This window comes from Felis catus, chromosome D1 (genome assembly GCF_018350175.1).
Source record: "Felis catus isolate Fca126 chromosome D1, F.catus_Fca126_mat1.0, whole genome shotgun sequence".
NCBI classification, from domain to species: Eukaryota; Metazoa; Chordata; class Mammalia; order Carnivora; family Felidae; genus Felis; species Felis catus.
Genome location: NC_058377.1, coordinates 15,012,325 through 15,037,802, shown reverse-complemented (window position 1 = coordinate 15,037,802; position 25,478 = coordinate 15,012,325). Strand labels below are relative to the sequence as shown.

Here is a 25,478-nt window from a genome sequence, read left to right as displayed (position 1 = left end):
TGACAAAACTAAGCATCCAACCATGTCAAGAACTCTCAGAAAATCAGAAACAGAAGAGAACTTCCCCACTATGATAAAGAGCATCCACAAAAAAGCTATAGCTATCATCAAGCTTAATGGTAAAATAGTAAACATTTCCTCCTAAGAGCAGGAACTACTCTACTCTACCACTTCTATTCAACACTATACTGGAGGTCCTAGCCAGTGCTATAATGTTTACAAGAAATAAAAGGCTTAAGATTTCAAAGGAAGAAATAAAACTGTATGTTCACAGAAGCTATAATTGTTTACATAGAAAATCTTAAAGAATCTACAAAACTACTAAGACATTCATGTGTAAATTTAGCAAAGTAGGAGGTACAAGATTAATATATAAAATAAATTGTACTTTTACAAACTAGCAAGAAATGGTTGGAAACTTTTTTGAAAATTTACTTCTGGGGTGCCTGGGAAGCTCAGTAGGTTAAACATCCAACTCTTGTTCTCAGTTCAGGTCTTGATCTCAGGGTCGTGAATTCAAACTCCACATTGGGACTACTTAAAAAAAATTAAATAAATAAATAAAAATTTAAAAATTTAATTCTACTTGAATAGTGTCAAAGAACATGAAATAGAAAAAATTTCTTTTGAAATCTAAAAAAAGATGTGTAAGACCTGTACACTGGAAATTACAAAATGTTGGTAACACAAAGACCTAAATAACCAACAGACACATATTTATGGATTGGAAGGCTCAATATTATTAGGATGTCAATTTTCCCCAAATTGACCTACAGATTCAAGGCAACTGTGTCTCACCAGTTTTGTTTTTGCTTTTGTAGACAATGGCAAGCTGTTTCTCAAACATATATGGTAGTGTAAAGGACCCAAAGGTTCAAGGCAACCTTAAAAGAAAAACAGAACACCTTATATTCTCTGACCGCAACTTACTATAAAACCACACTAATCACAACAGTATGATATGGCATAAAGACAGGCAAATATACCAATGCAATAGAATAGGACTCACAGGGGTGCCTGGGTGGCTCGGTCAGTTAAGCGTCTAACTCTTGATTTCGGCTCAGGTCACGATCTCAGGTTCGTGGGTTCGAGCCCCACAACGGGCTCTGCGATGACAGTGCGGAGCCTGCTTGGGATTCTCTCTCTCCCTCTGCCCCTCCCCAAGTCATGTTCGCTCTTTCTCCCTCTCAAAATAAATAAACATTTTTAAAAAATAGTACTCAGAAATAGGCCTACTATTTATACAAATGACTCATATTGTCATTTGGTTTTTGGCAAAGGTGTAAAGTAACCCAATGGAGAGAAAGGAAAGTCTTTCCAACACATAGTGCTAGAAGAACTGAATAGGTACATAGGAAAAAATGAACCTCAACCCCTACTTCTCACCATGCAAAAAATTACCTTGAGATGGATCATAAAGATGAAAGCTATTAGCACCACGCTCTCACCAACTGAACTAACCAGCCTAGATGGATCATAAAGATAAAAGCTAAAATGATAAAGCTTCCATAAGAAAACAGAGAACATCTTTGCTACTTCAGGGTAGGTAAAGGTTTCTTAGGACAAAGAATGCAAAAACTATAAAAGTGAACTTGATAAATTAGACATCCCTAAAATTAAAACTTCTGTTCATCAAAAGATACAATTAAAAAATGAATAGCTAAGTCAGAGAATGGAAGAAAATTTCAGAGAATATATAACTGATAAAGGGCTTTATATTTGGAATATGCAAAGAACTTCTAAAAACTCAACCAAAAAAAAAGGGAGGGGGGCAAAAATCTGAGTGGACACTTCACAAAAACAAATATATGCATGATCAATAAGCAGGTGGAAAAAGTGATCAATATCATTAATAATGAGGGAAATGCAGAATAAAACCACAATGAAATACAACCACCTGAGTGGCAAGGATATGAAGCAACCAGAATTCTCATACCTTGTAGGCAGAGTGTAAAATCGTATATCCACTTGGGAAATTCATCTGTCAGTTTCTTATAAAACTAAACATATACCTAGCCTACTACCTGATGATTCTACCCCTAGAAATTTACCCAAGAGAAATAAAAGCATATGTTCACACAAAGACTTGTATTTGACTGTTCACAGCAGCTTTATTCATAATAATCCAAATCTGGAAATCATTACATGCCCCTCAAAGGAGAACGGACAAACAGTGGTATATTAACAAAAGGAATATTACTGGACAATAAAGAAACATGAATGAATGTCAAAAAACATTATGCTGAATAAAAGAAGTCCTACACGAAAGAGTACACATTCTATGATTTCATTTATGTGACACTCTAGAACTTGCTAAATTAATTTCTGATTAAAAAAATCAGAAATCAGCAGTTGCTTTTGGAAGAAGGGACAAGAAATGACTGGGAAAGTATTCCCTATCAAAATAACACTACCATTCTTCACAGAGCTAGAACAAACAATCCTAAAATTCGTATGGAACCAGAAAAGACCCCGAATAGCCAAAGCAATCTTGAAAAAGAAAACCGAAGCTGGAGGCATCACAATTCCAGACTTTGAGCTGTATTACAAACAAACCTGTAATAATCATCGAACAGAATGGAACTAGGACAATAACAGACACACAGATCAATGGAACAGAATAGAGAACCCAGAAAGGGACCCACAAATGTATGACCAACTAATCTTTGACAAAGGAAGAAAGAATATCCAATGGAATAAAGACAGTCTCTTCAGCAAGTGGTGCTGGGAAAACTGGACAGCGACATGCAGAGAAATGAACCTGGACCACTTTCTTACACCAGACACAAAAAGAAACTCAAAGTGGATGAAAGACCTCAATGTAAGACAGGAAGCCATCAAAATCCTCGAGGAGAAAGCAGGCAAAAACTTCTTGGATCCTGGCCGCAGCAACTTCTTACTCAACACGTCTCCAGAGGCAAGGGAAACAAAAGTAAAAATGTATTGGGACCTCATCAAAACAAAAAACTTCTGCATAGCGAAGGAAACAATCAGCAAAACTAAAAGGCAACCAACAGAATGGGAGAAGATTTTTGTAAACGACATATCAGATAAAGGGATAGTATACAAAATCTGAAAAGAACTTATCACACTCAACACCCAAAAAAACAAATAATCCAGTGAAGAAATGGACAAAAGACACAAACAGACACTTCACCAAAGAAGACATCCAGATGGCCAACCAACAGGAAAAAATGCTCCACATCACTCATCATCAGGGAAATACAAATCAAAACCACAATGAGATACCACCTCACACCTGTCAGAATGGCTAACATGAACAACTCAGGCAACAACAGATGTTAGCGAGGATGCAGAGAAAGAGGATCTCTTTTGTACTGCTGGTGGGAACGCAAGTGAGAGTGGTGCAGCCACTCTCGAAAACAGTATGGAGGTTCCTGAAAAAATTAAAAACAGAACTACCCTATGACTCAACAATTGCACTACTAGGCATTTATCCACGGGATACAGGTGTGCTATTTCGAAGGGACATATGCACCCCTATGTTTGTAGCAGCACTATCCACAATAGCCGAAGTATGGAAAGAGCCCAAATGTCCATCGATGAATGAATGGATAAAGAAGATGTGGTATATATATATATATATATATATATATATATATATATACACACACATATACACACACACACACACACACACACACACACACACACAATGGAGTATACTCAGCAATCAAAAAGAATGAAATCTTGCCATTTGCAACTACATGGATGGAACTGGAGGGTATTATGCTAAGCGAAATTAGAGAAAGACAAATATCATATGACTTCACTCATATGAGGACTTTAAGAGACAAAACAGATGAACATAAGGGAAGGGAAACAAAAATAATAATAAAAACAGGGAGGGGACAAAACATAAAAGATGCTTAAATATGGAGAACAGGGTTGGGGGGGGGATGGGCTAAATGGGTAAGGGGCATTAAGGTATCTACTCCTGAAATCATTGTTGCACCATATGTTAACTAATTTGGATACAGATTTAAAAAAATAAAATTAAAAAAAAGAAATACAAAATCTGTAAAATTGAAAATTAAAAAAAAATGGATGAAAGAACTAAATGTAAGACAGAAGGCATCAAAATCCTAGAGGAGAACACAGGCAACCAATCTCTTTGACCTCAACTGCAGCAAGTTTTTACTAGACATGTCTCGGGAGGCAAGGGAAACAAAAGCAAAAATGAACTATTGGGACCTCACGAAGATAAAGAGCTTCTACACAGCGAAGGAAACAATCAGCAAAACTAAAAGGCAACTGACAGAATGGGAGAAGATATTTCCAAATGACATATCAGATAAAGGGTTTGTACCCAAAAACTATAAAGAACTTACCACACTCAACACCCAAAAACAAATAATCCAATGAAGAAATGGGAAAAAGACATGAAGAGACACTTTTCCAAAGAAGACATCTAGACGGCTAACAGACACATGAAAATATGCACAACATCACTCATCATCAGGGAAATACAAATCAAAACCACAATCAGATACCAATGGCTAAAATTAACAACTCAGGAAACAACAGATGTTGACAAGGACACGGAGAAAGAGGATCTCTTTGGCACTACTGGTGGGAAGGCAAACTGGTGCAGCCAATCTGGAAAACAGTATGGAGATTCCTCAAAAAATTAAAAATAGAACTACCTTGTGACCCAGCAACTTCACTACTAGGTATTTATCTAAAGGACACAAAAATGCTGATTCGAAAGGGTACATGCACCCCAATGTTTATAGCAGCACTATCGACAAAAGCCAAATTTTGGAAAGAGCCCAAATGTCCATCAACTGACAAACGGGTAAAGATGTGGTGCATATATACAATGAAATATTACTCAGCAATCAAAAATAATGAAATCTTGCCATTTGCCACAATGTGGATGGAACTACAGTGCATTATATTATGCTAAGTGAAATAAGTCAGTCAGAGAAAGACAAATATCCTAAGAGTTCACTCGTACATGGAATTTGAGAAAAACAACAGATAAACATAGGGGAAGGGAAGGAAAAATAAGAAAAACCAGAGAGAGAGACAAACCATAAGAGACTCTTAAATACAGAGAACAAACTAAAAAAAGAGGACTGATGAATGGATAGAGGGATGGAAAGATATTGCTAAAACCTATTTAGCAGAATGTTAATTGTTGAATCTAGGTGGTGAGTGTTAATGTACAATACTCCCAGCTTCTCCTAGTGTTTAAAATTTTTTCATAATAAAATATTGGGGTAAAAATAAATCCAATCATTTAATTCTTCTGCCTAAAAACTTTCCCTGCCGGTTACACTCAGTAATTACCAATGGCCTTTACTCAGACCTGGTTCTTACTTACTTGTCTGAAATTTCTGACATTGTTAGGCACTTCTCCCTTTGAAACCCTAAACTATTATAAGCTGTTTCCCTTCCTTTCTGCCTTCACTTCCTCTTTAAACTCCCAAACTGCAGGTGTACCTCAGGGTTCAGAGTTAAGCCCTACTCTATACTTTTTCCCATGAAAAACTCAATTCTAGTATCGTAACTATCACCTCTACACAGTCAACTCTTCGAGTCTAGTGTCCCACTTCCAAAGGCCAACTGAGTATTTTAACTTGTATGTCTCATATCATCAAATTACTTCTTTACCCTCAAAACGTAGAACTTGAATTCCATTTCCCAATTACTACCACGTAGCACATAACTACTAACCAGGGTCAATACAGGGAAGTTAGTTTTGACATCTTCCCCAGTCTTAATCTCTAAAATAATCCAGCATCAATTCCTCCTGAATCCATTTCTTCTCTTTCATCCCGCCATCACTACTACTCTTATAAGGATCCTTGGAAACTCAGTTTATTGTAAGGGCTTCTCCTGATTGATGTCCCAGCCTCTGTCTCTCTCCAAAATTCTTCCTGCATGTTTCTAAAACATCTCTAATTATGTATCTATCTGCATAACTTCTATGATTCCCCATATTTAAAAGATACTAATCTATGCTAAGCAGAAAAAATTAAATAAGACGTGTTACTTGCTGTGGTAGCAGATTTCCAGATATGGACCCTCCCCAATGCACCAGGCCTCCTGGTGTCCATGCTCTTCACAGGACGTCCCCTCCAATGCTAAATCTGAGCTGGTCCTGTGACTCATTTTAACCAAAAGAATGCCACAGAAGTAGCACTACACCAGTTCCAAGGCTATGGCTTAGGAAAGCCGAGAAATTTCCACTTTTGCACTCTTGGGAGCTCTGAGCCACCAAGTAGAAAATCTGCCCCTGTGTTGGAAAGACCACCTAGAGAGGAAAAAGCCCTGAGATAATATGGAGAGAGAGAGTCAGAAAAGGCCTAGACCTCTTGGAGTCCCAGGTAAGCCCAGCCTTCCAGGTGTCCCTGCCAAGGTGTCAGAAATATTAATGACACCATCATGGATGTTCAAGACCCAGTCACCATCCGACCACAGCTACAGGAATGGCTCTAAAGGAGACTAGCAGAACCGTCCATCTGAGACTCAGTCAACCCAAAGAGTTGTGAGAGGAATAGAAATTACTATTGTTGTAAGATACTAAGTTTTACGATTGCTTTTTTACACAGCAATAGATAAATCAAAACACTTACCCTCAAGAAGCTAACTACATGATGGAGGAGGCATTCACATTAACAAGAAGACCATCAGAGATATGGGTTAAGACAGAGGTACACACAGCATGCTAGTGAGTACAGAGGAGGGTCATCTAAATTAAATGTTCACAATGTGTGAAGGGGAGGATGTGGGAAAGCTTTCTAGGGCAAATAACACAGGCTGAGTTTTAAGTGAATTCATGTTGTAGTATGTATAAACCAGCATGGCTGTTGGGGTGCCTGGGTGCCTCAGTCGGTTAAGCGTCAGACTTTGGTTTAGGTCACGGTCTCACAGTTTGTGAGTTTGAGCACCACATAGGGCTTGCTGATGTCAGCTCAGAGTCCGCTCCAGATCCTGTTTCCCTTTCTCTGCCCCTCCCCCGCTCGTGCTCTCTCTCAAAAATAAAAAAACATTAAAAAGAAGAAGAAGAAGAAGCGGAGGAGGAGGAGGAGGAGGAAGAAGAATGTACGGAACTTGGTCAAAGTCTATGAGATAAGAATTTAGGATGACTCTCAGTGTTTCAGCTTAGGTGTGGTTGGAGGGGCACAGTGCTGCCACGTATGGAGAAATGGTAGAAGCGAGAGTGAAGTGAATTCACATCCAGGTAGAAACGTTCAACTCAGATACTGGGACAGGAGAAAGGGATGGATGTGTGTGCCAATAGCTGGGAAACTGAAGGAAGTTTCACTTGATGGCCTCTATTTCTTCAGTGAAATAAAAAGCGAGATCATCTGCTAAGACGAAGGAGAGAAATGGGGGAGAGAGAAAAGTTCAGAATGGGAGGTAAAAGTTTGGGACAGCTGTCAGAGGAAGAGGGAGCCCTGAAGATCCAGGTGGTGTTAGAAGTCGTACATTTATTCGGACCCAAAACACACCGTCATATGACTGTCTCCAGCAGCTCTCAGCAGCCCAGGGGCAAGATGACAGGCCAGGGGGCGGACCTGACCCAGGACTGGAGGACTACAGAAAAATGCAGGGGAAGAGAACGGAGAGGAACACTAAGGGAGTAATTCAAGCAGTGGACCACACGTCTAGGCTGGCTATGGAAAGACATGCATCCAGGGAGCTGAAAGACTGGTGGCAAAGGAGCGAGGTCACCAAAAGAGAAAGGGGACCTTAAGTGGTCCAAGTGTAGACTTACTGGGAACAAGTCGACTGCCGGGAGGACTGAAGGCTGTGGTTAAATACAGGATGTTGTGACAGCCTGGCTCACTGTTGCACACCCAAGAAACACTCACCAGATTGACTGATTACTAGGCAAGCTACCAGGGCTTCCGTGCGTACCTGTTAAATAAACTACCATTTGGTGAGAGAATTCCAAAATGAATCTTCATGCACCCTATTAATTTCAATTTAGCACAGACTCTTGTGACATATCTAAAGAAATGCTTCCAACACTAAGTACCTTGATCTACTACTTACCTATCCCTCCATCATGTGAGTTCATTAGGCAAGCTCAGAACATCTTTTAAAAAAGAAGAATCGGGCTTAATATTGCAGCTTTCCTGCTATTTGTCCCAAGATACTTCTACGAGTTGATTGATGAAGCCCTTTAAAGCACAAGCTCACCATCTTTTATGGAGGAAGGGCTCTACTTGCTGCCATTCCCCATGAGTCACAGTTAAAGGCAGGAATCTTAAAAAGAAGTTCTGCCCTGGAACCACATGCACACTGAGCCCTCACCTTCCCCAAGCCAGCAATAATCTTGGAGGATATAAGCAGAGAATTAGGAAGTGTCCCACGAAAGCAAGACAACGTCCATGACAAAGCAACCAAATATCCAGGAGAAAAAAAATCAAATAAACTGATTATTCGGTACTCTCTCTCAAAATAAATAAACTTTAAAAAATAAATAAATAAAATACATAGTGACTACCTCAAAAAGTACAAAGCACTTAGCAGATTTCTATTAAATTCACCTTCACATAACATCAGTGAAAATTTTTTTTTCATTTTTTTTTTTAATATTTATTTTTGAGAGAGAGAGAGAGAGAGAATATAAGCAGGGAAGGGACAGAGAGAGAGACACAGAATGTGAAGGAGACTCCAGACTCTGAGCTGTCAGCACAGAACCCAAGGCAGGGCTCGAACCCACAAACTGTGAGATCATGACCTGAGCCGAAGTCAGATGTTCAACCAACTGAGCCACCCAGGGGCCCCTAAAATTCTTTTTTGAAAAAATTATTTATTTTGAAAGAGAAAGAGAGAGAGAGAGAACAGGGGAGGGGTAGAGAAAGAGGGGAGAGAGGATCCCAATCAGGCTCCGCAGTGTCAGAGTGGAGCCAGACACGGGGCTTGAACTCATGAACCATGAGTTCATGACCTGAGCTGAAACCAAGAGTCAGATGCTGAACTGACTGAGCCACCCAGGCGCCCCAATGTGAAATTCTCTTAATTTGCTATCCAGTGATTCAACAAATACTTGTCAAATAATTACCAGTTATACAGCAATGAACTGAGTATTGGAAAAGAATATGAGAATGAATTTTTTTAATTCCCTATACACAGAGAGAATCTAGTATTTATCCTCAAGAGGCTTACAATGTAAGTGGGCAGCTGAGACATACACAGGTGGGAAAAAAATGTAGGGTACAATATAAAATAAGCACTAAATGGTCAGAGAGCTGTATAGATGTTCTGAGGAGGGAGAAATCAGAAATTAGTTCAGGAAGAAGTAGATAAGGAAGATGTCACAGAGTAGGCAGAATTAAGTTGAAACCTGTAAGATAAAATGGCTAAGACACCTTACAAAAGAACCCCATTATTTCCCCCATTTTCAGAGCCAGAAATATGGGAGTTACACCAGCTCCTCCCTGTCACCTCCCAGTGCTCCTGACAAATGCGTTCCCTTCTCTCCTCCCCGCTGGCGCCAGAGTGACACAGGCTCTGACAGAGACATCTCCTAAGTGGCCCTGCAAGCTACTCCCACCTGCTTTCCACCTGCCAAAGTCATTTATCTAAAATGCAAAGCTCATCCTTTGATACCTCTCCTCCCTTAAAATCTTTCAATATCTCTATCAGGGAAAAACCCAAACTCCTGAACACAACATAGGAATCTTTTGTGACCAGCTTCCCACTACTTCACTGGCCTCATTCCGGCCCAGCTAACAGCTCAGTGTGGCTCTCTCATCTGTAGGCCTCCTGCCTGCAAGGTCTTTGCCCTATTCTTTGCCCCATTAATTCCTCCTGGTATCTACCCCCACCCTATAACTCTACCTTTGAACGTTTCAATCCGAAAGAAAAATCAAGAGAATAGTATAATAAACACGTGCCCTTCATCTAGCTTCATCAGTTGTTACCCTTACTTGCCACATTCGTTTTGTCTCTCTCGGAACCATCTGAAAGTTACAGACATCCTTACACCTGGCCCCTAAAACTCGAGCAAGTATCTCTTAAAAAACAAGAACAACCTTCAACATAAACATTCAACAGCATAACCCACAGTATCCCAAATATTTAATATCAACACACTATCTAATATGTAATCCATATTCAAATTTTCCCATTTATTCCAAAACGTCCTTTACAGTTTTTTTGTTTAATCCAGGATCAAACCAAGGATCATCCATTGCATTTGGTGTTCACGTTCCCCTTTATCTTTCGGGATTTATTTCTGGAATCACTTTCTCCGGGAAGCCCTCTTTGACTCCTCCTACCCAGTCCGGACCTCATACCACCACTATATGGTATCATTATACTATCATTTCCCTTATTAAACAATAAGCTCCTTGAGGACTTTTTTTTTTAACGTTTTTTAATTTTTGAGAGAGAGCGCACAAACAGGGGAGGAGCAGAGAGAGAGGGAGACACAGAATCCGAAGCAGGCTCCAGGCTCTGAGCTGTTAGCACAAAGCTCGATGCAGGGCTTGAATTCACTGACCGTGAGATCATGACCTGAGTGGAAGTTGACGGCTTAACGGACTGAGCCACCCAGGTGGCCCCCTTGAGGACTTTTTATTCTCTAGGCCCATATTGTCTGGCTCACAGAAGACACTCCATAAACACTGACTGACTGAACGAAAGAGTTACAAACAGGAAGTATGACTGTTATGGACTGAAATGTGTCCCAAAATTCCTGTGTTGAAACTCTAACCAGCAGTGTGACTGTATTTGGAGAGAAGGCCTTTAAGGAAGTAATTGAAGTTAAATGAGGGCATAAGGACAGGGATCTAATCCGGGAGGACTGGTGTCCTTATACGAAGACGAAAGAGAGCAGGAGTGTGCACACCCAGAGGAGAAAGGCCACGTGAGGACAGAGCAAGAAGGCAGCGGTGTCTGCAAGCCAAGACGGCAGCTTCACCAGAAACCAGCCCTGCTGGCATCTTAACCTTGGACTTCCAGCCTCTGGAACTGTGAGACGATACACTTCTGCGTTGCTATTGTTGTTGCTCTTGTTTTTATTGCTCATCCTGATTCTAATTATTATCCTTTCTTTTTCTTTTCCTTTTATTTTTACATTTCTGTTAAGTCACCCAGTCTGTGGTACTCTGTTACGGCAGCCTGAGCAGACTAGCACAATGAGCAAAAGCTCTGTGCCCACAGTTACTATGGATTACGGAATGCGAAACAAAACCTCTATCACTGCCTGAACAAAGATACACACAGAAGACTTCTTCCTCCTGCTTCTGCAAAAGTGAACCCCACACGCCACAAAACAAATGACAGCACCATTCTGACATTCACAACACACGTAAAAACACCCAATTGGATCTTCAAGAGCACAAGCAGCAAACCGTTAGTATCAACCACCCTGGGGCTATCCAATCAGAAGGTAAAGAAAGCGGTCAGAGATATGTTAAGAGCGTAGCGTACACAGCAAAAGGAAATCTTTCACGGAGCCTAGAATATAATTACAGACTCCCCTTCCTAGCTTTTGCTAAGACGTCTGCTGCTGAGTTGCTCGCATCACAAGTGTTTCACCTCCTCCCCCTTGCAGACCGTGAAGACGATGACAAAGGCCATGTTGTCAGCAGGTAGTGGCAGCGGTCTGGATCACTAACAACACCAGGTATGGCGTTATGGTCCCAGCACACTCTTCATAACTGCTGGCATATGGATCGGCACGGACAACCGACCCAACTTGTAACCATCCATCATTTGAGTGTCAACAAAACAGACTGATCCTTAGGCTCTTTCCCAAATGTGCTTTTTCATGTTGACCTTTCACGGTTACCATCTTTCATGCTTGGAAAAATGATTCAACCGATGAGCTTGCTACTTTTCACTCACCAGCAAGCCAAGATTTTAGTGACAAATAAAAGCGCATTTTACAATTTAAATAAAATCATCAGTGTTCGCAGTTATTTTTATTTCAACATTAAGAAAGTTGGAAAACTGAAAATCCGACCAAATTCTACACCTACTTTGTTCTTACTACAATGCCCAGAAGAGAACATAGATCCACTAAATAATTCTCTCCAAACAGCTTACTTACGATGTTACTGTTTGAAATCTGTTTTAGTGAATAACATAATCAGAGTACTTCCATACCCTGAACTTCTGAAGAACCAGGTTCAAAACAAGCGAAGTGGTTGTTAGATGCATTTCAAAATCTTAATCATACTTAGGACCCAACAAGCAGCTGCTATTATTTTAAGGTATTATTGAATCTGAAAATTTTTTTTATTGAATCTAAAACAAGGTGCTGAAAACGCTGAAGTCATTAGAGGATTTTATTTGTGCACTTGTTTTTCAAATAAGAATTAGACCAAAAGAAAAGGAAGTAGGAACATAAACACAACCGGCTACTTATGCACAAATATATACATACGTGCAGGGTTCTACTCTAAACAGCATCATTTACCTTCTGCCCTTCTCACAAAGCTTCTCAATTTCAGCTTTCAGATCCTGCTCCTTCTGCAAAAACTCCTTCTTTTCTTTCTCTATCTTCTTTTTTGTTTCTTCTCGCTTTATTGTTACATCCTGGATAGCCTTCAATATCTCCTGAGTCCCCCATAATTACAGCCACACACAAATAAAGAAGGAAACAAATTAGTTCTTTTGGTCTGAAGGTTATTTTTAACTAACACAAATTAACACATTGACTTTAGTAAATTCAACTTGAACTGAAGGAATCTGGTTCATGAGTGGCTCAGAAAGCCAGTATTTAGATGTAAGAGAGAAAGTTACAATAAAGTAGATTTCAACTCAGTAGGACAAAGAATTTCTAACAATCCCTACTGTTCAAAAACGGAATTTACTGCCTTCTGAGGGAATAACCTCTCCATTACTCGTGTTTGGGTAAAGGCTGAACGAACACCTGAAAAGAATGCCTGTACAGGGTGGGGATTTCCTATTTCCAACAAATATGGTTTTATTTTGTTTTGTTAAGGTTCTACTTAATTATGTGTGTTTATATATATATGTATGCATATATATATATATACGTATGTATGTGTGAGAGTTTATATATGTATGTATGTATGTACATATATGTATACATTTGTAGTAAGAAGTCAAATAATAAAAAAGTGATAGGTCACTCCCTGTCCACCCCAATTCCACCCATAACCAACATGATGTTGGAGCAGGCTTTCACATCTCTCTCTGTTCTTACACAAACACATGTATACTTAAATATGTATTTCTTTGCTTTTGTGTTTTTTCCAAATGAGAGGATTTTATACATGTTATTTGCCATCCTTTTTTCCACTTGATGTAAACACACTGTCAATATAGATTTAACTTAAAAATAGCTGTATAAGACATAATATGTATATATCCAATTTATCCAACCATCTATGTTAAGAGTCCATTAAGTTGATTCCAGTTTTTTTGGTAACTACACACCATACTGCAATAAATACTCTATGTCTATGTTTTCATATAAAAACGTTTATTTCTGGGGCGCCTGGGTGGCGCAGTCGGTTAAGCGTCTGACTTCAGCCAGGTCACGATCTCGTGGTCCGTGAGTTTGAGCCCCGCATCAGGCTCTGGGCTAATGGCTCGGAGCCTGGAGCCTGTTTCCGATTCTGTGTCTCCCTCTCTCTCTGCCCCTCCCCCGTTCATGCTCTCTCTCTGTCCCAAAAATGAATAAACGTTGGAAAAAAAAAAAAATTAAAAAAAAAAAAAACGTTTATTTCTGTAGAACAGACTTAATAATATGATTGCTAGGTCACAGAACATTTAAGTTTTAACTGATAATTTTTTTTAATTAAAAAAAATTTTTTTAATGTTTATTTTTAAGAGAGAGAAACAGAGTGTGAGCACGGAAAGGCAGAGAGAGAGGGAGACACAGAATCCAAGCAGGCTCCAGGCTCTGACCTGTCAGCACAGAGCCCGACACGGGGCTCGAACCCACAAGCTATTGAGATCATGACCTGAGCTAAATCGGGTGCCGAACCGACTGAGCCATCTAGGTGCCCCTAACTGATAATTCTTAACAACTTTTCCAAAAAGGTTGTAACAATGCATACACCTACAAATGTCTGAAAAGAGTTCATTTTTCCTCACCGTGACAATTTATTTCATTTTTGCCAATCTCTTGAGGGGAGAGAGAGGGATGGTATCTAATAATTTTAGGGAGCATTTTCCTAACTCCCATCCTTTACTGTTTTTAATGTCTGCTTCCTCCAACTCAAAGAAGCATTCAATGCAGAGACTACGTTTTCTTTACCATTAAATCTGCAGAGCTCAGATCAGGAACTCAGAAAATGCTGAGTGAATGAATGAATGAATGAATGAATGAATAAATACCAGTGAGGTTGGGCTTCTTTTCATATGTTTATTATCCACTTGCTTTTTCTCTTCTGTGAATTGCCATTTATAATTGCTGTAGGCAAAATAATAGCCACCCCCCCCCCCCAAAATATGTCCACATGGTCATCTAATCAAATCTAACCTAATCCCTGGGACCTGCAAATATGCTACCTTCCATGGGAACAGACACTGTGCAGGTGTGACTAAGGTAAAGACCTGGATATGGGGAGATAATCCTGGGTCATCTGGATACAGCCAACCTAATCATGCAGGTCTTTAAAAGTGGATCAGGTGTGATCAGATGAATATGTGATTAGGGAAGAATGGTCAGAGATGGAAATCTGCTGACTTGGAGGAGGGAGAATGGCGCCACAAGTCAAGGAAAGCAAGCAGCCTCTAGAAGCTAGAAATGCAGAGAGAGGTACTCTCCCCAAGTCCCCAGAAAGGGATACAACCCTGCCAATACTTGGATTTTAGCCCAGTGACACCCAGGTTGGACTTCTGGCCTATAGTACTGTGACGTAATAAATGTGTGTCATGTTCAGCTGCCAAATTCACGGTAATTTGTCACAGGAGCAATAGGAAGCTATAGAATAACCTTTCCTGATTTTTCTCTAGAGTATCTGACTTTTACCATGAATGTGTAAGAGTCTCAGAACACAGATATGGATATTAAACTGTTCATCAGGTGTGCCACAAACATTTTCCCAGTCTGACATTGATCTTCTGACTGGTTTTTGTATCATGTGCCCTATCAAAAGTTTTAAATTACATATAATACAGTTGGTTCATTTTCTTATGGCTTCTGGGTTTTCTGCCTGGCTTAAAATGACCTCTTGCAACTTGAGGTTTCATAAATATGCTCCTAAACTTTCTTCTAATTTATATTTTTTCCAGTTTTCACACATAGAGTTTTAATCTACCTAGAATTGTATGTTTTAATGTAACATAAGAGTCTAATCACGTGGTTTTCCAGGTAGACAGTCAACTGTGTCATCAAAATATGCTAAGTAAATAACTTTTTTCTCTGAACTAAAATACTAGTGGGAGCTTGAACAAGATGCCTTCAAAAATTCTTTTGATCCCTAAAATTCTAAGACAACTGTTAAAAGATAAATACTGCCCTTCTATTTCTATTAATTCAGAAACAATTAAAGTTTGATTAGGAAGTGTAGCTTTACTTACTGACAATTTTAATAAACAGAATACCTGGTGATTCTTCATTTCTTCTTCCCTCCTTTGCTGAAGTTGTTTTAACTGCACTTGGAGCTGATTCTCCACTTGCCTCTGCTTGTCCAGGACCTCCTGGTAACGTTCCTTCAACAGGGTTCTCTCCGTCATCATTTTGTCCTATTTGTAACAAGAGAAGGAAAGTGTAATTCCCTGATCTAACTGCAAAAAAACATTCACCAGATGCCCGTTCAAGGCATTGTGCAGAGCCCTAGGATGTGCAATCCAATATTCTAACTGCTGGCTGGCCATGTGTGGCTTTATAAATTGAAATCATTTAAGATAAGAGAATTTAAAAATACGGCCCCTCAGTAACCTAGCCACCCACATTCCAAGTAATGGGTAGTCACAAATAACAAAAGGCTACCATACTAGATGGCACAAGATACAAGACATTTCCATCATTACAGGACATTCTATCGCACAACACTTCGCTAAGGCAGGGTCTGGCAATGTATGGCCTGTGGGCCAAATCCAGCCACTGTCTGCTTTTATAAATAAGTTTTATAGGAACTACGCACATGGCTTACAAGTTGCTTTTATACTACAATGAATGGAATGGTTAAAACAAAACCCATAGAGCCCCCAAAACTAAGACATTTACCATCAGACATTTTACAGAAAAGTTTGGCAATCGCTGCTCTAGGGAATAAGAGGAAGGAGGCATTTTATCAGAGCAAGAAGAAATGAATGGGCAAAGACCAAAAAACAGATCACCTACTCAAGAATGCATCCAGAAAATAGGATTCCTTACTGGTCACTAGTGCTAAAAATGGACAGATCCACTAAAGGGGTCTGAGGAACACGGTATTCAGATTGGGCCAATCAATAAACTCTCACGTAATGGAGTAGAAGTTAAGGCTTCTGAGAACTGCAGTGTTCTGCCTCCCCACACCCATAAATCAAGAAAAGTGATGGTGACCTTTCAAAAGGACACTAAAACTTAAAGACAGTCAATTTAAAACAGATTTGGTGTAAGGCAGCCCATGTAAAATTTAAACTAAGAGCATTCAACTGAACTTGTTCATTAAAAGATAACTATTTTGGGGCACTGGGTAGCTCAATCAGTTAAGCATCTGACTTCAGCTCAGGGCATGATCTTGTGGAGGTTCATGGGTTGAGCCCTGCATCAGGCTCTCTGCCGTCAGCACAGAGCCTGCTACAGATCCTCTGCCCGCCCCCACCCCACCCCTTCCCCACTTGTGCACGCACTCTCTCTCTCTCCTTCTGTCTCTCAAAAATAAACCTTACGGGGCGCCTGGGTGGCTCAGTCGGTTAAGCATCCACTTCAGCTCAGGTCATGATCTCACGGCTCGTGAGTTTGAGCCCCACGTTGGGCTCTGTGCTGACAGCTCAGAGCCTGGACCCTGCTTCGGATTCTGTGTCTCCCTCTCTCTCTCTGCCCTTCCCCCATTCACACTCTGTCTCTCTGTGTCTCTCAAAAACGAATGTTTAAAAAAATTTTTTTAAATAAAATAAATGGTAAAAAAATTAAAAAGATAATTATTTTCAAAGAAAAGACAGGTTTTAGAAGTGAATGAAGGAGGGGCGTCTGGGTGGCTCAGTCGGTTAAGTGCCTGACTTCGGCTCAGGTCATGATCTCATGGTTTGTGAGTTCGAGCCCCACACTAGGCTCTGTGCTGACAGCTCAGGGCCTGGAGCCTGCTTCAGATTCTGTGTGTGTGTGTGTGTGTGTGTGTGTGTGTGTGTGTCTCTCTCTCTCTCTTTGCCCCTCCCCCACTTGCACTCTGTCTCTCCCCCAAAAATAAATAAAACATTTTTAAAATTTAAAAAAAAAAGAAGGGAATGAAGGAAAACGTATCACATTGTGATAATAAAAAATAAGCCCTCAAGATGGAACTTTAGCTTTGTGATGAGCTAGTCCTTAGTCCAGGTGCTGAAACATGACTAAGGCTCCTCAGATGACGCCTCACTGTCACACAGTTACAGGGATTCTGAACCGGAGGTCTATGGCTGGGCCTCAGGGATCTCTGAACTCCCTGAAATTGGGGTGGGGGAGGGAGATACATTTTTCTGAGATGAGAATTAATGTCTTCAAAACATTTTGGGGGCACCTGGGTGGCTCCGTTCGTTAAGCATCTGACTTTGGCTCAGGTCATAATGTTTGTGAGTTCAAGCTCCATACTGGGTGAGCCCAAGCCCCATCTCAGGTGAGCCCCGATCCTCTCTTTCTCTCTGCCCCTAGTGGGACTCTCTCTCTGCCCCTCACTCACCTGCACCCTCTCTCTCAAAAACAAATAAACAAAAAAAACCAACTACATTCTGGAAGAGGACTTTAACCCAAGAAAAGTTAAAGAAAGATTAAGGACCAATATGCAACTGGTAGATAAGAGGAATCTTTTCTTTTTTAACCACAGCTCTTTCCCTTTATTTCTTTGTGGTACCTTCTCTGTCCACAATGCATATTTAGAACAACTCAGGATGGCAAAAAAACCCACCAGTTTCATGGCAAGAAGGCTGAAGGTACATACTATTTATGCACCCAGAGAACTGAAAGGTACATAGTAAACTACTCGATCCAAATCATCTTTGTAAGAGGCCAAAGTTACTTTGCTTCATCGGTGGCTAATTGGTTCCAAGGATCAGAAGTTACAATTCCAAGTGCAGGCAGTGGGACATTACCATAAATGCACAAAAAGGGAAACAAAACAGGAGCCAAGTTTCTTGTATTGCCACCAAGGTTAACACCTGCCTAGCTCCACTGCTTTTTAAAAATAGTTTTATATTAATTTCAATATGCATTAAAAATGTAACTAACACAACATCACTATTACTTAAGATGCAACCAGGTAAAAAGAGAGATCACATTTAAAGTCAATTCCGAGAACATCATTAAGGAAAGCAGAATAATGGGGCGCCTGGGTGGCTCAGTCAGTTGAGCATATGACCTGCACTCAGGTCACGATCTCAGAGTTGGCAAGTTCGAGTCCTGCCATCGGGCTGTCTGCTGTCAGCACAGAGCCCATTTCGGATCCTGTCTCCCTCTCTCTCTGCCCCTCCCCTGCTCGTACTCTCTTTCTCTCTCTTTTTCAAAAATAATATGAAAGAACTTTTTTTTTTCAATAAAAAGATAAACAGGATAAAAACACAGGTAGCCATGACAAATATCACAACGGTTTACACCAGTGACTGAGGCTGGGAAACGTGAGGGGGTGGAGGGAGGTCCTCGACAGCACTTGCACTGGCCGCTCCGTAGACAACACAGAATGAACAGATGCACCTCCGCTTCTACCCCTCTCCAGCTCCCCACACTTTGATCTCCTGATTTGTTTAATGTTTACCAATAGAAGAGTCTCCTGCTGTGACCTCTCTCTTTCCAGGAAGACACTATCTGTATGAGGCCATTTGCAGGCATATTTTTCCATGGTTGTTGTTGTTATCATGTAGATGGTTTGCATTTGCCTTAATTCATTCAATATTATATCAGAAGTATTTTCCGCGTTGCATATAGTTCATTTTCAAGGGTTGGTTGTTTCCATTAAAAACAAAAACAAAAAAAAATGAATACCATTGGCTACACAGCTCTTGCCTTCTACTGAACTTTTAGTTATTTGGGGAGAATAAATTCAAGTAAGTGGGATAAATGGGTCAAAGCATATAAATTTTTCATCATTCCTTAATTGTGAACAACCACTAAGCTTGAGGCTTTTTGGCCCAGAGAAAATAATGGTCGCCTTTTTTCTTTTCTTTTCTTTTAACGTATTTATTTAAATTCAAGTTAGTTAACATACAGTGCAGTACTGGCTTCAGGAGTAGAACCCAGTGATTCATCACTTACATAAAATACCCAGCGTTCATCCCAACAAGTGCCCTCCTTAATGCCTAGCTCCACTGCCTTTTTAAAAGCACATGGGCCACACCACCACCCGAAAGAACACAGCCACGCAAAATGTAACTCCAGGCCTCTTCTGGCCCAATGGCTTCATGGTTTCTGCTCCTGCTTCAGACTGATGCTAAAGCTTCTGTATAACTTAGCTGGTCCCTTGGATTGCTATAGACATCGGAACTGTTGTATAGTGGGGACAAAATAAATACTCTGGATGAAAGTGCTTAGAATAAGTGCTCAAGAAACGGCGAACTCTACCCGCTTTCCCTGGAGCCTCTCTTCTAGCTCAGTTTTCCCCCAGGACGCCTCCATCAGCTTGCTCATCTGTAGGGTCTCCTTACCCGCCTCTTCTGAATAATGCCTAAGTTGCTACTCTCTATCTAAAAACTCTACTCGCTTCATCCGGTTAATGCGCTCCCATAACTTCCTTCCTTCCATCTGCCCTTCAGTTTCTTCAGCTTGACTAAATATCCACTTTCTTATCTGGTTGGTTGCTGCAAGCACTTTTCCTCTTTCTTCCCCACTCAGCTAACACATATTACCCTAAGACCTCTTCCCATGCTAGGGCGCCTTTCCCAGCCTCACCCTTCCTCTTGAAAAATGCATATTTTGATATCCGTACACTTGTACGGAAGGGAAGTTTTTGCCACAAAATGCCAGGGATAGTTCAAAGAGACCATTTTCACAACGATTCACGGGCAGCTCTTGAGGTTTTAAAAAACCAATTACCAGGAATAAAAAGGGAAGATATGACTCAATAATACACCAGAAAAAGACCTGACAGATGTTTTATGGAAAGCTCAAAAGGTGAGGAGACTGCCACAGGTAAGCTTAAGAAGTAGCGTCTGGCACGAAAGAGAACGAGAATCCCACTGTGCTGTGAATTACTTCTTCTGTATTTGGATTAGTGCACTTAGCTCTTAGGATCACATTTTCAAAGCATTGATAAGATGGAACATGTCCCCGTGGAAAAGTAAGCAGGGTGACGGAAGGGCTGGAAAATGTATCCCACGAAGAAAAGAAGAACGTTAAAAATGTCTGGAGATGGTTTTTTCTGGAAAGATTCAGACTTGAGGGGGGAGGGGAAGAGGCATAAAAAACACTTCAAGTATACATAGAGCAAACGAGCAAAGGGGAGTTTGGATTTACTCTACAGAGCTCAAGAGAACACTCTAACAAGCAGTGTTAGAGGGTCCGTCCTCACCTCAGAACAGACCCTGACAATCAGAGGAGCGCCGGGGCTGGCTCGGTCACTTAAGCGTCTGACCCTCCATTTCAGCTCAGGTCATGATTTCACGGTTTGTGAGATCAAGCCCCGCATCAGGCTCTGTGCTGACAGCGCAGAGACGGCTTGAGATCCCCTCTCTCCCTCTTTCTCTGCCCCTCCCCTGCTCGCTCGCTCTCTCAAAATAAATAAACAACAACAACAACAACAAAACAGAGCTATTTCTCAAATATGATAATACAATCAGCTGCTCTATGAGTAATGTTTCCCATCTCTGAAAATGATCAAATAGAAGTTAGCTAACCATCCATCAGGGATTTTAAAAGGAGATTCCTGCACCATTTCTAACTGAGATGATAGGACTCAAGATAGTCTGAGTTAATGGTCTCATATATTCACAGTGACTGTTTTAAGTACTTACCAGATTCTTTTCAATATCTTGATCTGTGTTTACCTCTGAATCGGCCGTCTTAAAGTCAGTCTATAAAGAAAGAAAGAATCACATTCAGAAATACTCAGAGACATTTTAAAAGGCAGAATTACTCTTTAGTAATTTTACCTAGAAATCTGCCACAAGTACTAAGAAGCTAATCTTTTTTGCTTTCCCCTTATCGGCTTCCTAACGAGAAAACCGCAGGTCTGGCAAGGAGACATTGGCCTCTATACTGCACTGAACATCCATCCCACAGAATAGCCTGAACAAAACCCAAGAACTGACAGACAGCCTCGAGTGTGACATAAGAATTTTGCCCCCTAAACTTATTGTGCCCATCCTTCCTCCTACAACAAAGACACCAATCACTAGGAGGCAGGATGCAATGTTCTTAAGATGGAGGTCAGAGAATTCACGAGGATTCCTCCTGTAAGGACAAAGGTGGGAAACATGAACGCTAATGACCTACTGTGATCAATTAATCAGCGGAAGAGATTATATGTAGGTCACAAAGTTCCTAGTTGCCATGATTAGACACTGGCTCCTGGCTTTATTATTTATTGAACACTGGAAGGATGTCCTCACACGGCACTGTGTGAAAATCGTACGATAGCTGCCGATTAAAAAACGAGACGGAATAGTTCTCCGCCACCTGTGAAGAAATGTCTCCTACCCTCGATAAATATGTAAACAAATAAAGAGCCCAAATTCCATTTTAGTAATAGAAACTTGATACTTGACCTGTACAGCAATGTTTTGAGAAAGCTTCAGGGAAGCGCTATCCTGATCATCATCCTGATCCACTCTGACTCCTTCAACCCCATTTGCTGGAGGCACTACAGGTCGGAAATCCAAGCCTGTGTCCCTGCTACCTTCCTTTAGGATGGAGGCTTGTGGGGATCTGTCTTCAGAACAACTCCCGGAGGCAAGCTGCTTTGTATGGCACCCTGCCTTAAGAGACCGAGTGACAGGATGGAGGCTCTCCCGGAGGCACGTGTCCCCCTCCTCTCCTGCTGTGTTGGCCACGTCCTTCAAATCAGACTGAGACCCACCGCCAGAAAGACAAAGGGCTGTGGCTAGCAAGTTTTCTCCTAAAACCGCCCGGTGCGCTGCTGAAGTGTCACCTGCTGATGAACCAGGATTCTGCTCTGGGTGTTCCAAATGGACATTTCTGTTATTCTCCTTGGTTATCGTTTGGCTACTTACACTCGACAGAGGTGAGTTCTTGTGCTTCTGTGCAGGGTCTTTGGGGCTATCAAAGACATAAGACAGAAAGTTTCTCTCTTCACCCAACCTTAAGGAGGATTAAATACATAATACCTTTAACATAACGACGAGAAGAACAAAGCTAGGCTACACAAGCCCCCCAAAATCATCAGAAAGAAATGGAACTTAGTCCTTGTCCAGCAATTTTCATCCTGGTTAGATAGGTGGTTAAGAACCTGGGCTGTGGAGACAGACCTTTACCGTCCAGTGATGGTCAATAAACACACATAAATGACTCTGAAGATCCAAAAATTTCTGAGATCCGATTTGAATAACTTCGGGGAACGTCGATAAAACAGCCTAATGCTCGTCATTATTTCATTCAGTTACATGTACAAACTTAGTTACACGTGATGTTCTAATAAATAAAATACTAACTTAAAAATATTCCACTCTCACATATCCCAAAAACAATTTTCAAATTCCTTATATAGATCTTTGACCAGAACCACTTCTTAGGTTCTTCGAGAATTTTCCAGAACATAGCGTCTTCACTTCAAGTTGTCTGGGGCAAAGACAATTTTGAATCCCATACTGAAGCTGTCAGTAGAAATTTTACCCCAGACAAGTACACACGCATACAACACTGGGATAGTTGTTTTATTGTTTGTCGTGGCCATTTAATGCATTGCTTTTTGAAGAGATCTTTAAAACGGATTTATGATGACATCTCACATTCAGAACAGTAAGTCTCTCACCAAGGAACGATGACATCTATGCTAAATTTCCTTGCCCCTTCTTTTTTAAAAAACTGATTCTGTCAACTGACGCCTGTAAGTACCCCAAGCCAGCATCGACTGAGGCTTTAGATCACAGTGCCTTCCTTTCTCAATAGGTACAGGCTGTTCAAAATAAAACTGAGAGATCTTGGGATATGAAAACCTTTATAAACACTTCTGGCTGATTCCTTCCTGAGAGTTACCTGAGGGAGTGGAGGAGGGGGGAAGACACTTAGTTATTAATTTGGGCATATAGTCCAGTATATCTTGGGTGTAAATCCTGACTCTGCTATTTACTGGTTGTTTGACTCTGGGCAAGTTACTTCAATTCATTTGTAAACCAGAAACCTTACCCTCCTAATAGGATTATTGTGAGGATGGAAGGCAATCATGCATGTGAAAGTATTGAGTACAGAGCCTGGCACAGTAAATATTCAATAAACTCAGCTGCTAGTATTACTCCTAGTAGTATGTGGCTGATTCTACTTATAAAATGAAGGTCCAAGTTTACGGTTAGGCTTACTTAGCAGTTGCCCCCACTACCCCTTCGCTAACAAATCTCTCTTCACGTAAACCAGTATTTATTAAGTACTATGGAGTCAGACGGGCCTGGGTTCAAACCCTGACTCCTTGTTGGCGACCCTGGGCAAGTTACCTCTCTGTGTCTCAGTTTCCTCACCTGCAAGTGGGAATAATAATATCAGCACCTCCTGTTGGGAGGATTAACTGTGTTAATACATATAAAACTGTTAGTACAGTATTATCCATTGTATTAGGTCCTAGGTATGCTAAAAAATTAGAGTTGAGGTGAAATATACAATTTAGTACAACACTGTGCGTAACTATGCGTTAAGCGCTCTAAGATGCTAGGTTGCAATCATAGCTCCAGCCCTCAAGAGTTTAGATGGAAGGCAGAATATCTACGCACAGCAGTAAGCCACACTGACAAAGCAATCTATTTACCTGTAGATGATATACGTATATGTCTATTTGTGCGTGTATGGATATATACGTGCCTTATGTATGTACATGTGTACATATCTATAACTCTATGTAAGACAAAAGACATATACAAATATACCGGTATGATACATGATAACATATACAACTATAACAAAACATACAGGTATAAGAGGTAGATATACACATAGGTATAATATATATCACACACACGTAATTAAATGAACATAAAGTCCATGTAAAGTAGGGTGGTGAAAAATTTGCATTTTCGGAAAAGTCTGATCACCTGTATTCTAACCTATCTGCTCAACAAATATTCAGCATGCCTGCCGAGGGCCACCAGGTGCTGTGTTAGGTACCCTAAATACACATATGGATGTGCTTAATCTAGTGCAGGGCCACTGGAGCCAAAAAGAGGAAAGCCCAGCCTGCTTCTCTAAGAAGCCATCTCAGAAGCCCTTCTCCCAAATGAAACCTTCCCAGTCAGGTATGCACACATTACCTTAGACCGTCTGGGAGACCTTCGTCTGATTTGGAAGCACATAAACTAGAAGAGGATTCTGGAGGATTGGGGGCATTGGACACCACACCAGCTACCTCAGACGCCGCCGCCATCATGCTCTGTACCTTCAGAAACAAATTACAGGCTACAAGTTTCCAAACTGTTAAAACAAGCGTATCTTCCCCCCCCCCCCCCCCCCCCCCCACCCCGCAGAACATCCATACAACAGAGTCCCAGGAAAAGAAACACAAAGAAAAAGTTGGGTCCCAGAAGAAAATAAGGCTTCAGAGTTTTCTGTAGCAGGGTTTTAAAAGATCCTTTTGGGGCGCCTGGGTGGCTCAGTCGGTTAAGCGTCAGACTTCGGCTCAGGTCACGATCTCGCGGTATGTGGGTTCGAGCCCCCCGTCGGGCTCTGTGCTGACTGCTCAGAGCCTGGAGCCTGTTTCAGATTCTGTGTCTCCCTCTCTCTCTGACCCTCCCCCGTTCATGCTCTGTCTCTCTGTGTCTCAAAAATAAATAAACGTTAAAAAAAAAAATTAAAAAAAAAAAAAAAAGATCCTTTTGGCCACAATAGGCCCCCGTGGACATCGATCCTCGGCAATCACCACATTTATATAAATAGGAGTCTGTACAAAGCTTTTTCACTTTTGGCAGAAATACGGTGATTTAAAAACAGCCTAGTCTGTGAGAATTTTCCAAATGGTCCACATGCCTACCTTAACGTAGTATTATTTACAAAGAACGTACTTGGGGGCCTAACAATCGATAACATCTTACACTTTTTAAGTCATTAAAAGCATTCTTCATTAATTTAAGTGAAGTTTTTGGGAGGTGTTGAGTGTGCAAGGAAAAACAGCAATACTGTATCGGGCAATCCGAGCGGCTTTTACTGTCAGTGTGCTCCCCACAGATGGGAAATGTTTCAGAACCACTCACTGAGAAAAATACAGACTCTTGAAAGTTACTACAAGGGTACAAAAAAGTACAAG

General features: G+C 40.9%; 1 protein-coding gene across 3 annotated transcripts in view; it reads right to left on the bottom strand.

Moving 5' to 3' along the window:
* RNF214 (ring finger protein 214) overlaps positions 1-25,478 on the bottom strand; it is a 54,462-nt gene that overhangs the window by 27,535 nt on the left and 1,449 nt on the right. For 2 of the 3 annotated variants that reach the window (XM_023239140.2, XM_023239139.2), the window contains exons 2-6: positions 24,490-24,614; positions 21,784-22,294; positions 21,031-21,090; positions 15,517-15,657; positions 12,413-12,552 (exon numbers count right to left, since the gene is read on the bottom strand). In XM_023239140.2, coding sequence (XP_023094908.1) covers positions 12,413-12,552; positions 15,517-15,657; positions 21,031-21,090; positions 21,784-22,294; positions 24,490-24,614 — 977 coding nt within the window. The remainder of the gene's footprint in view (positions 1-12,412; positions 12,553-15,516; positions 15,658-21,030; positions 21,091-21,783; positions 22,295-24,489; positions 24,615-25,478) is intronic. The other variant, XM_045038355.1, reaches the window with a different exon arrangement.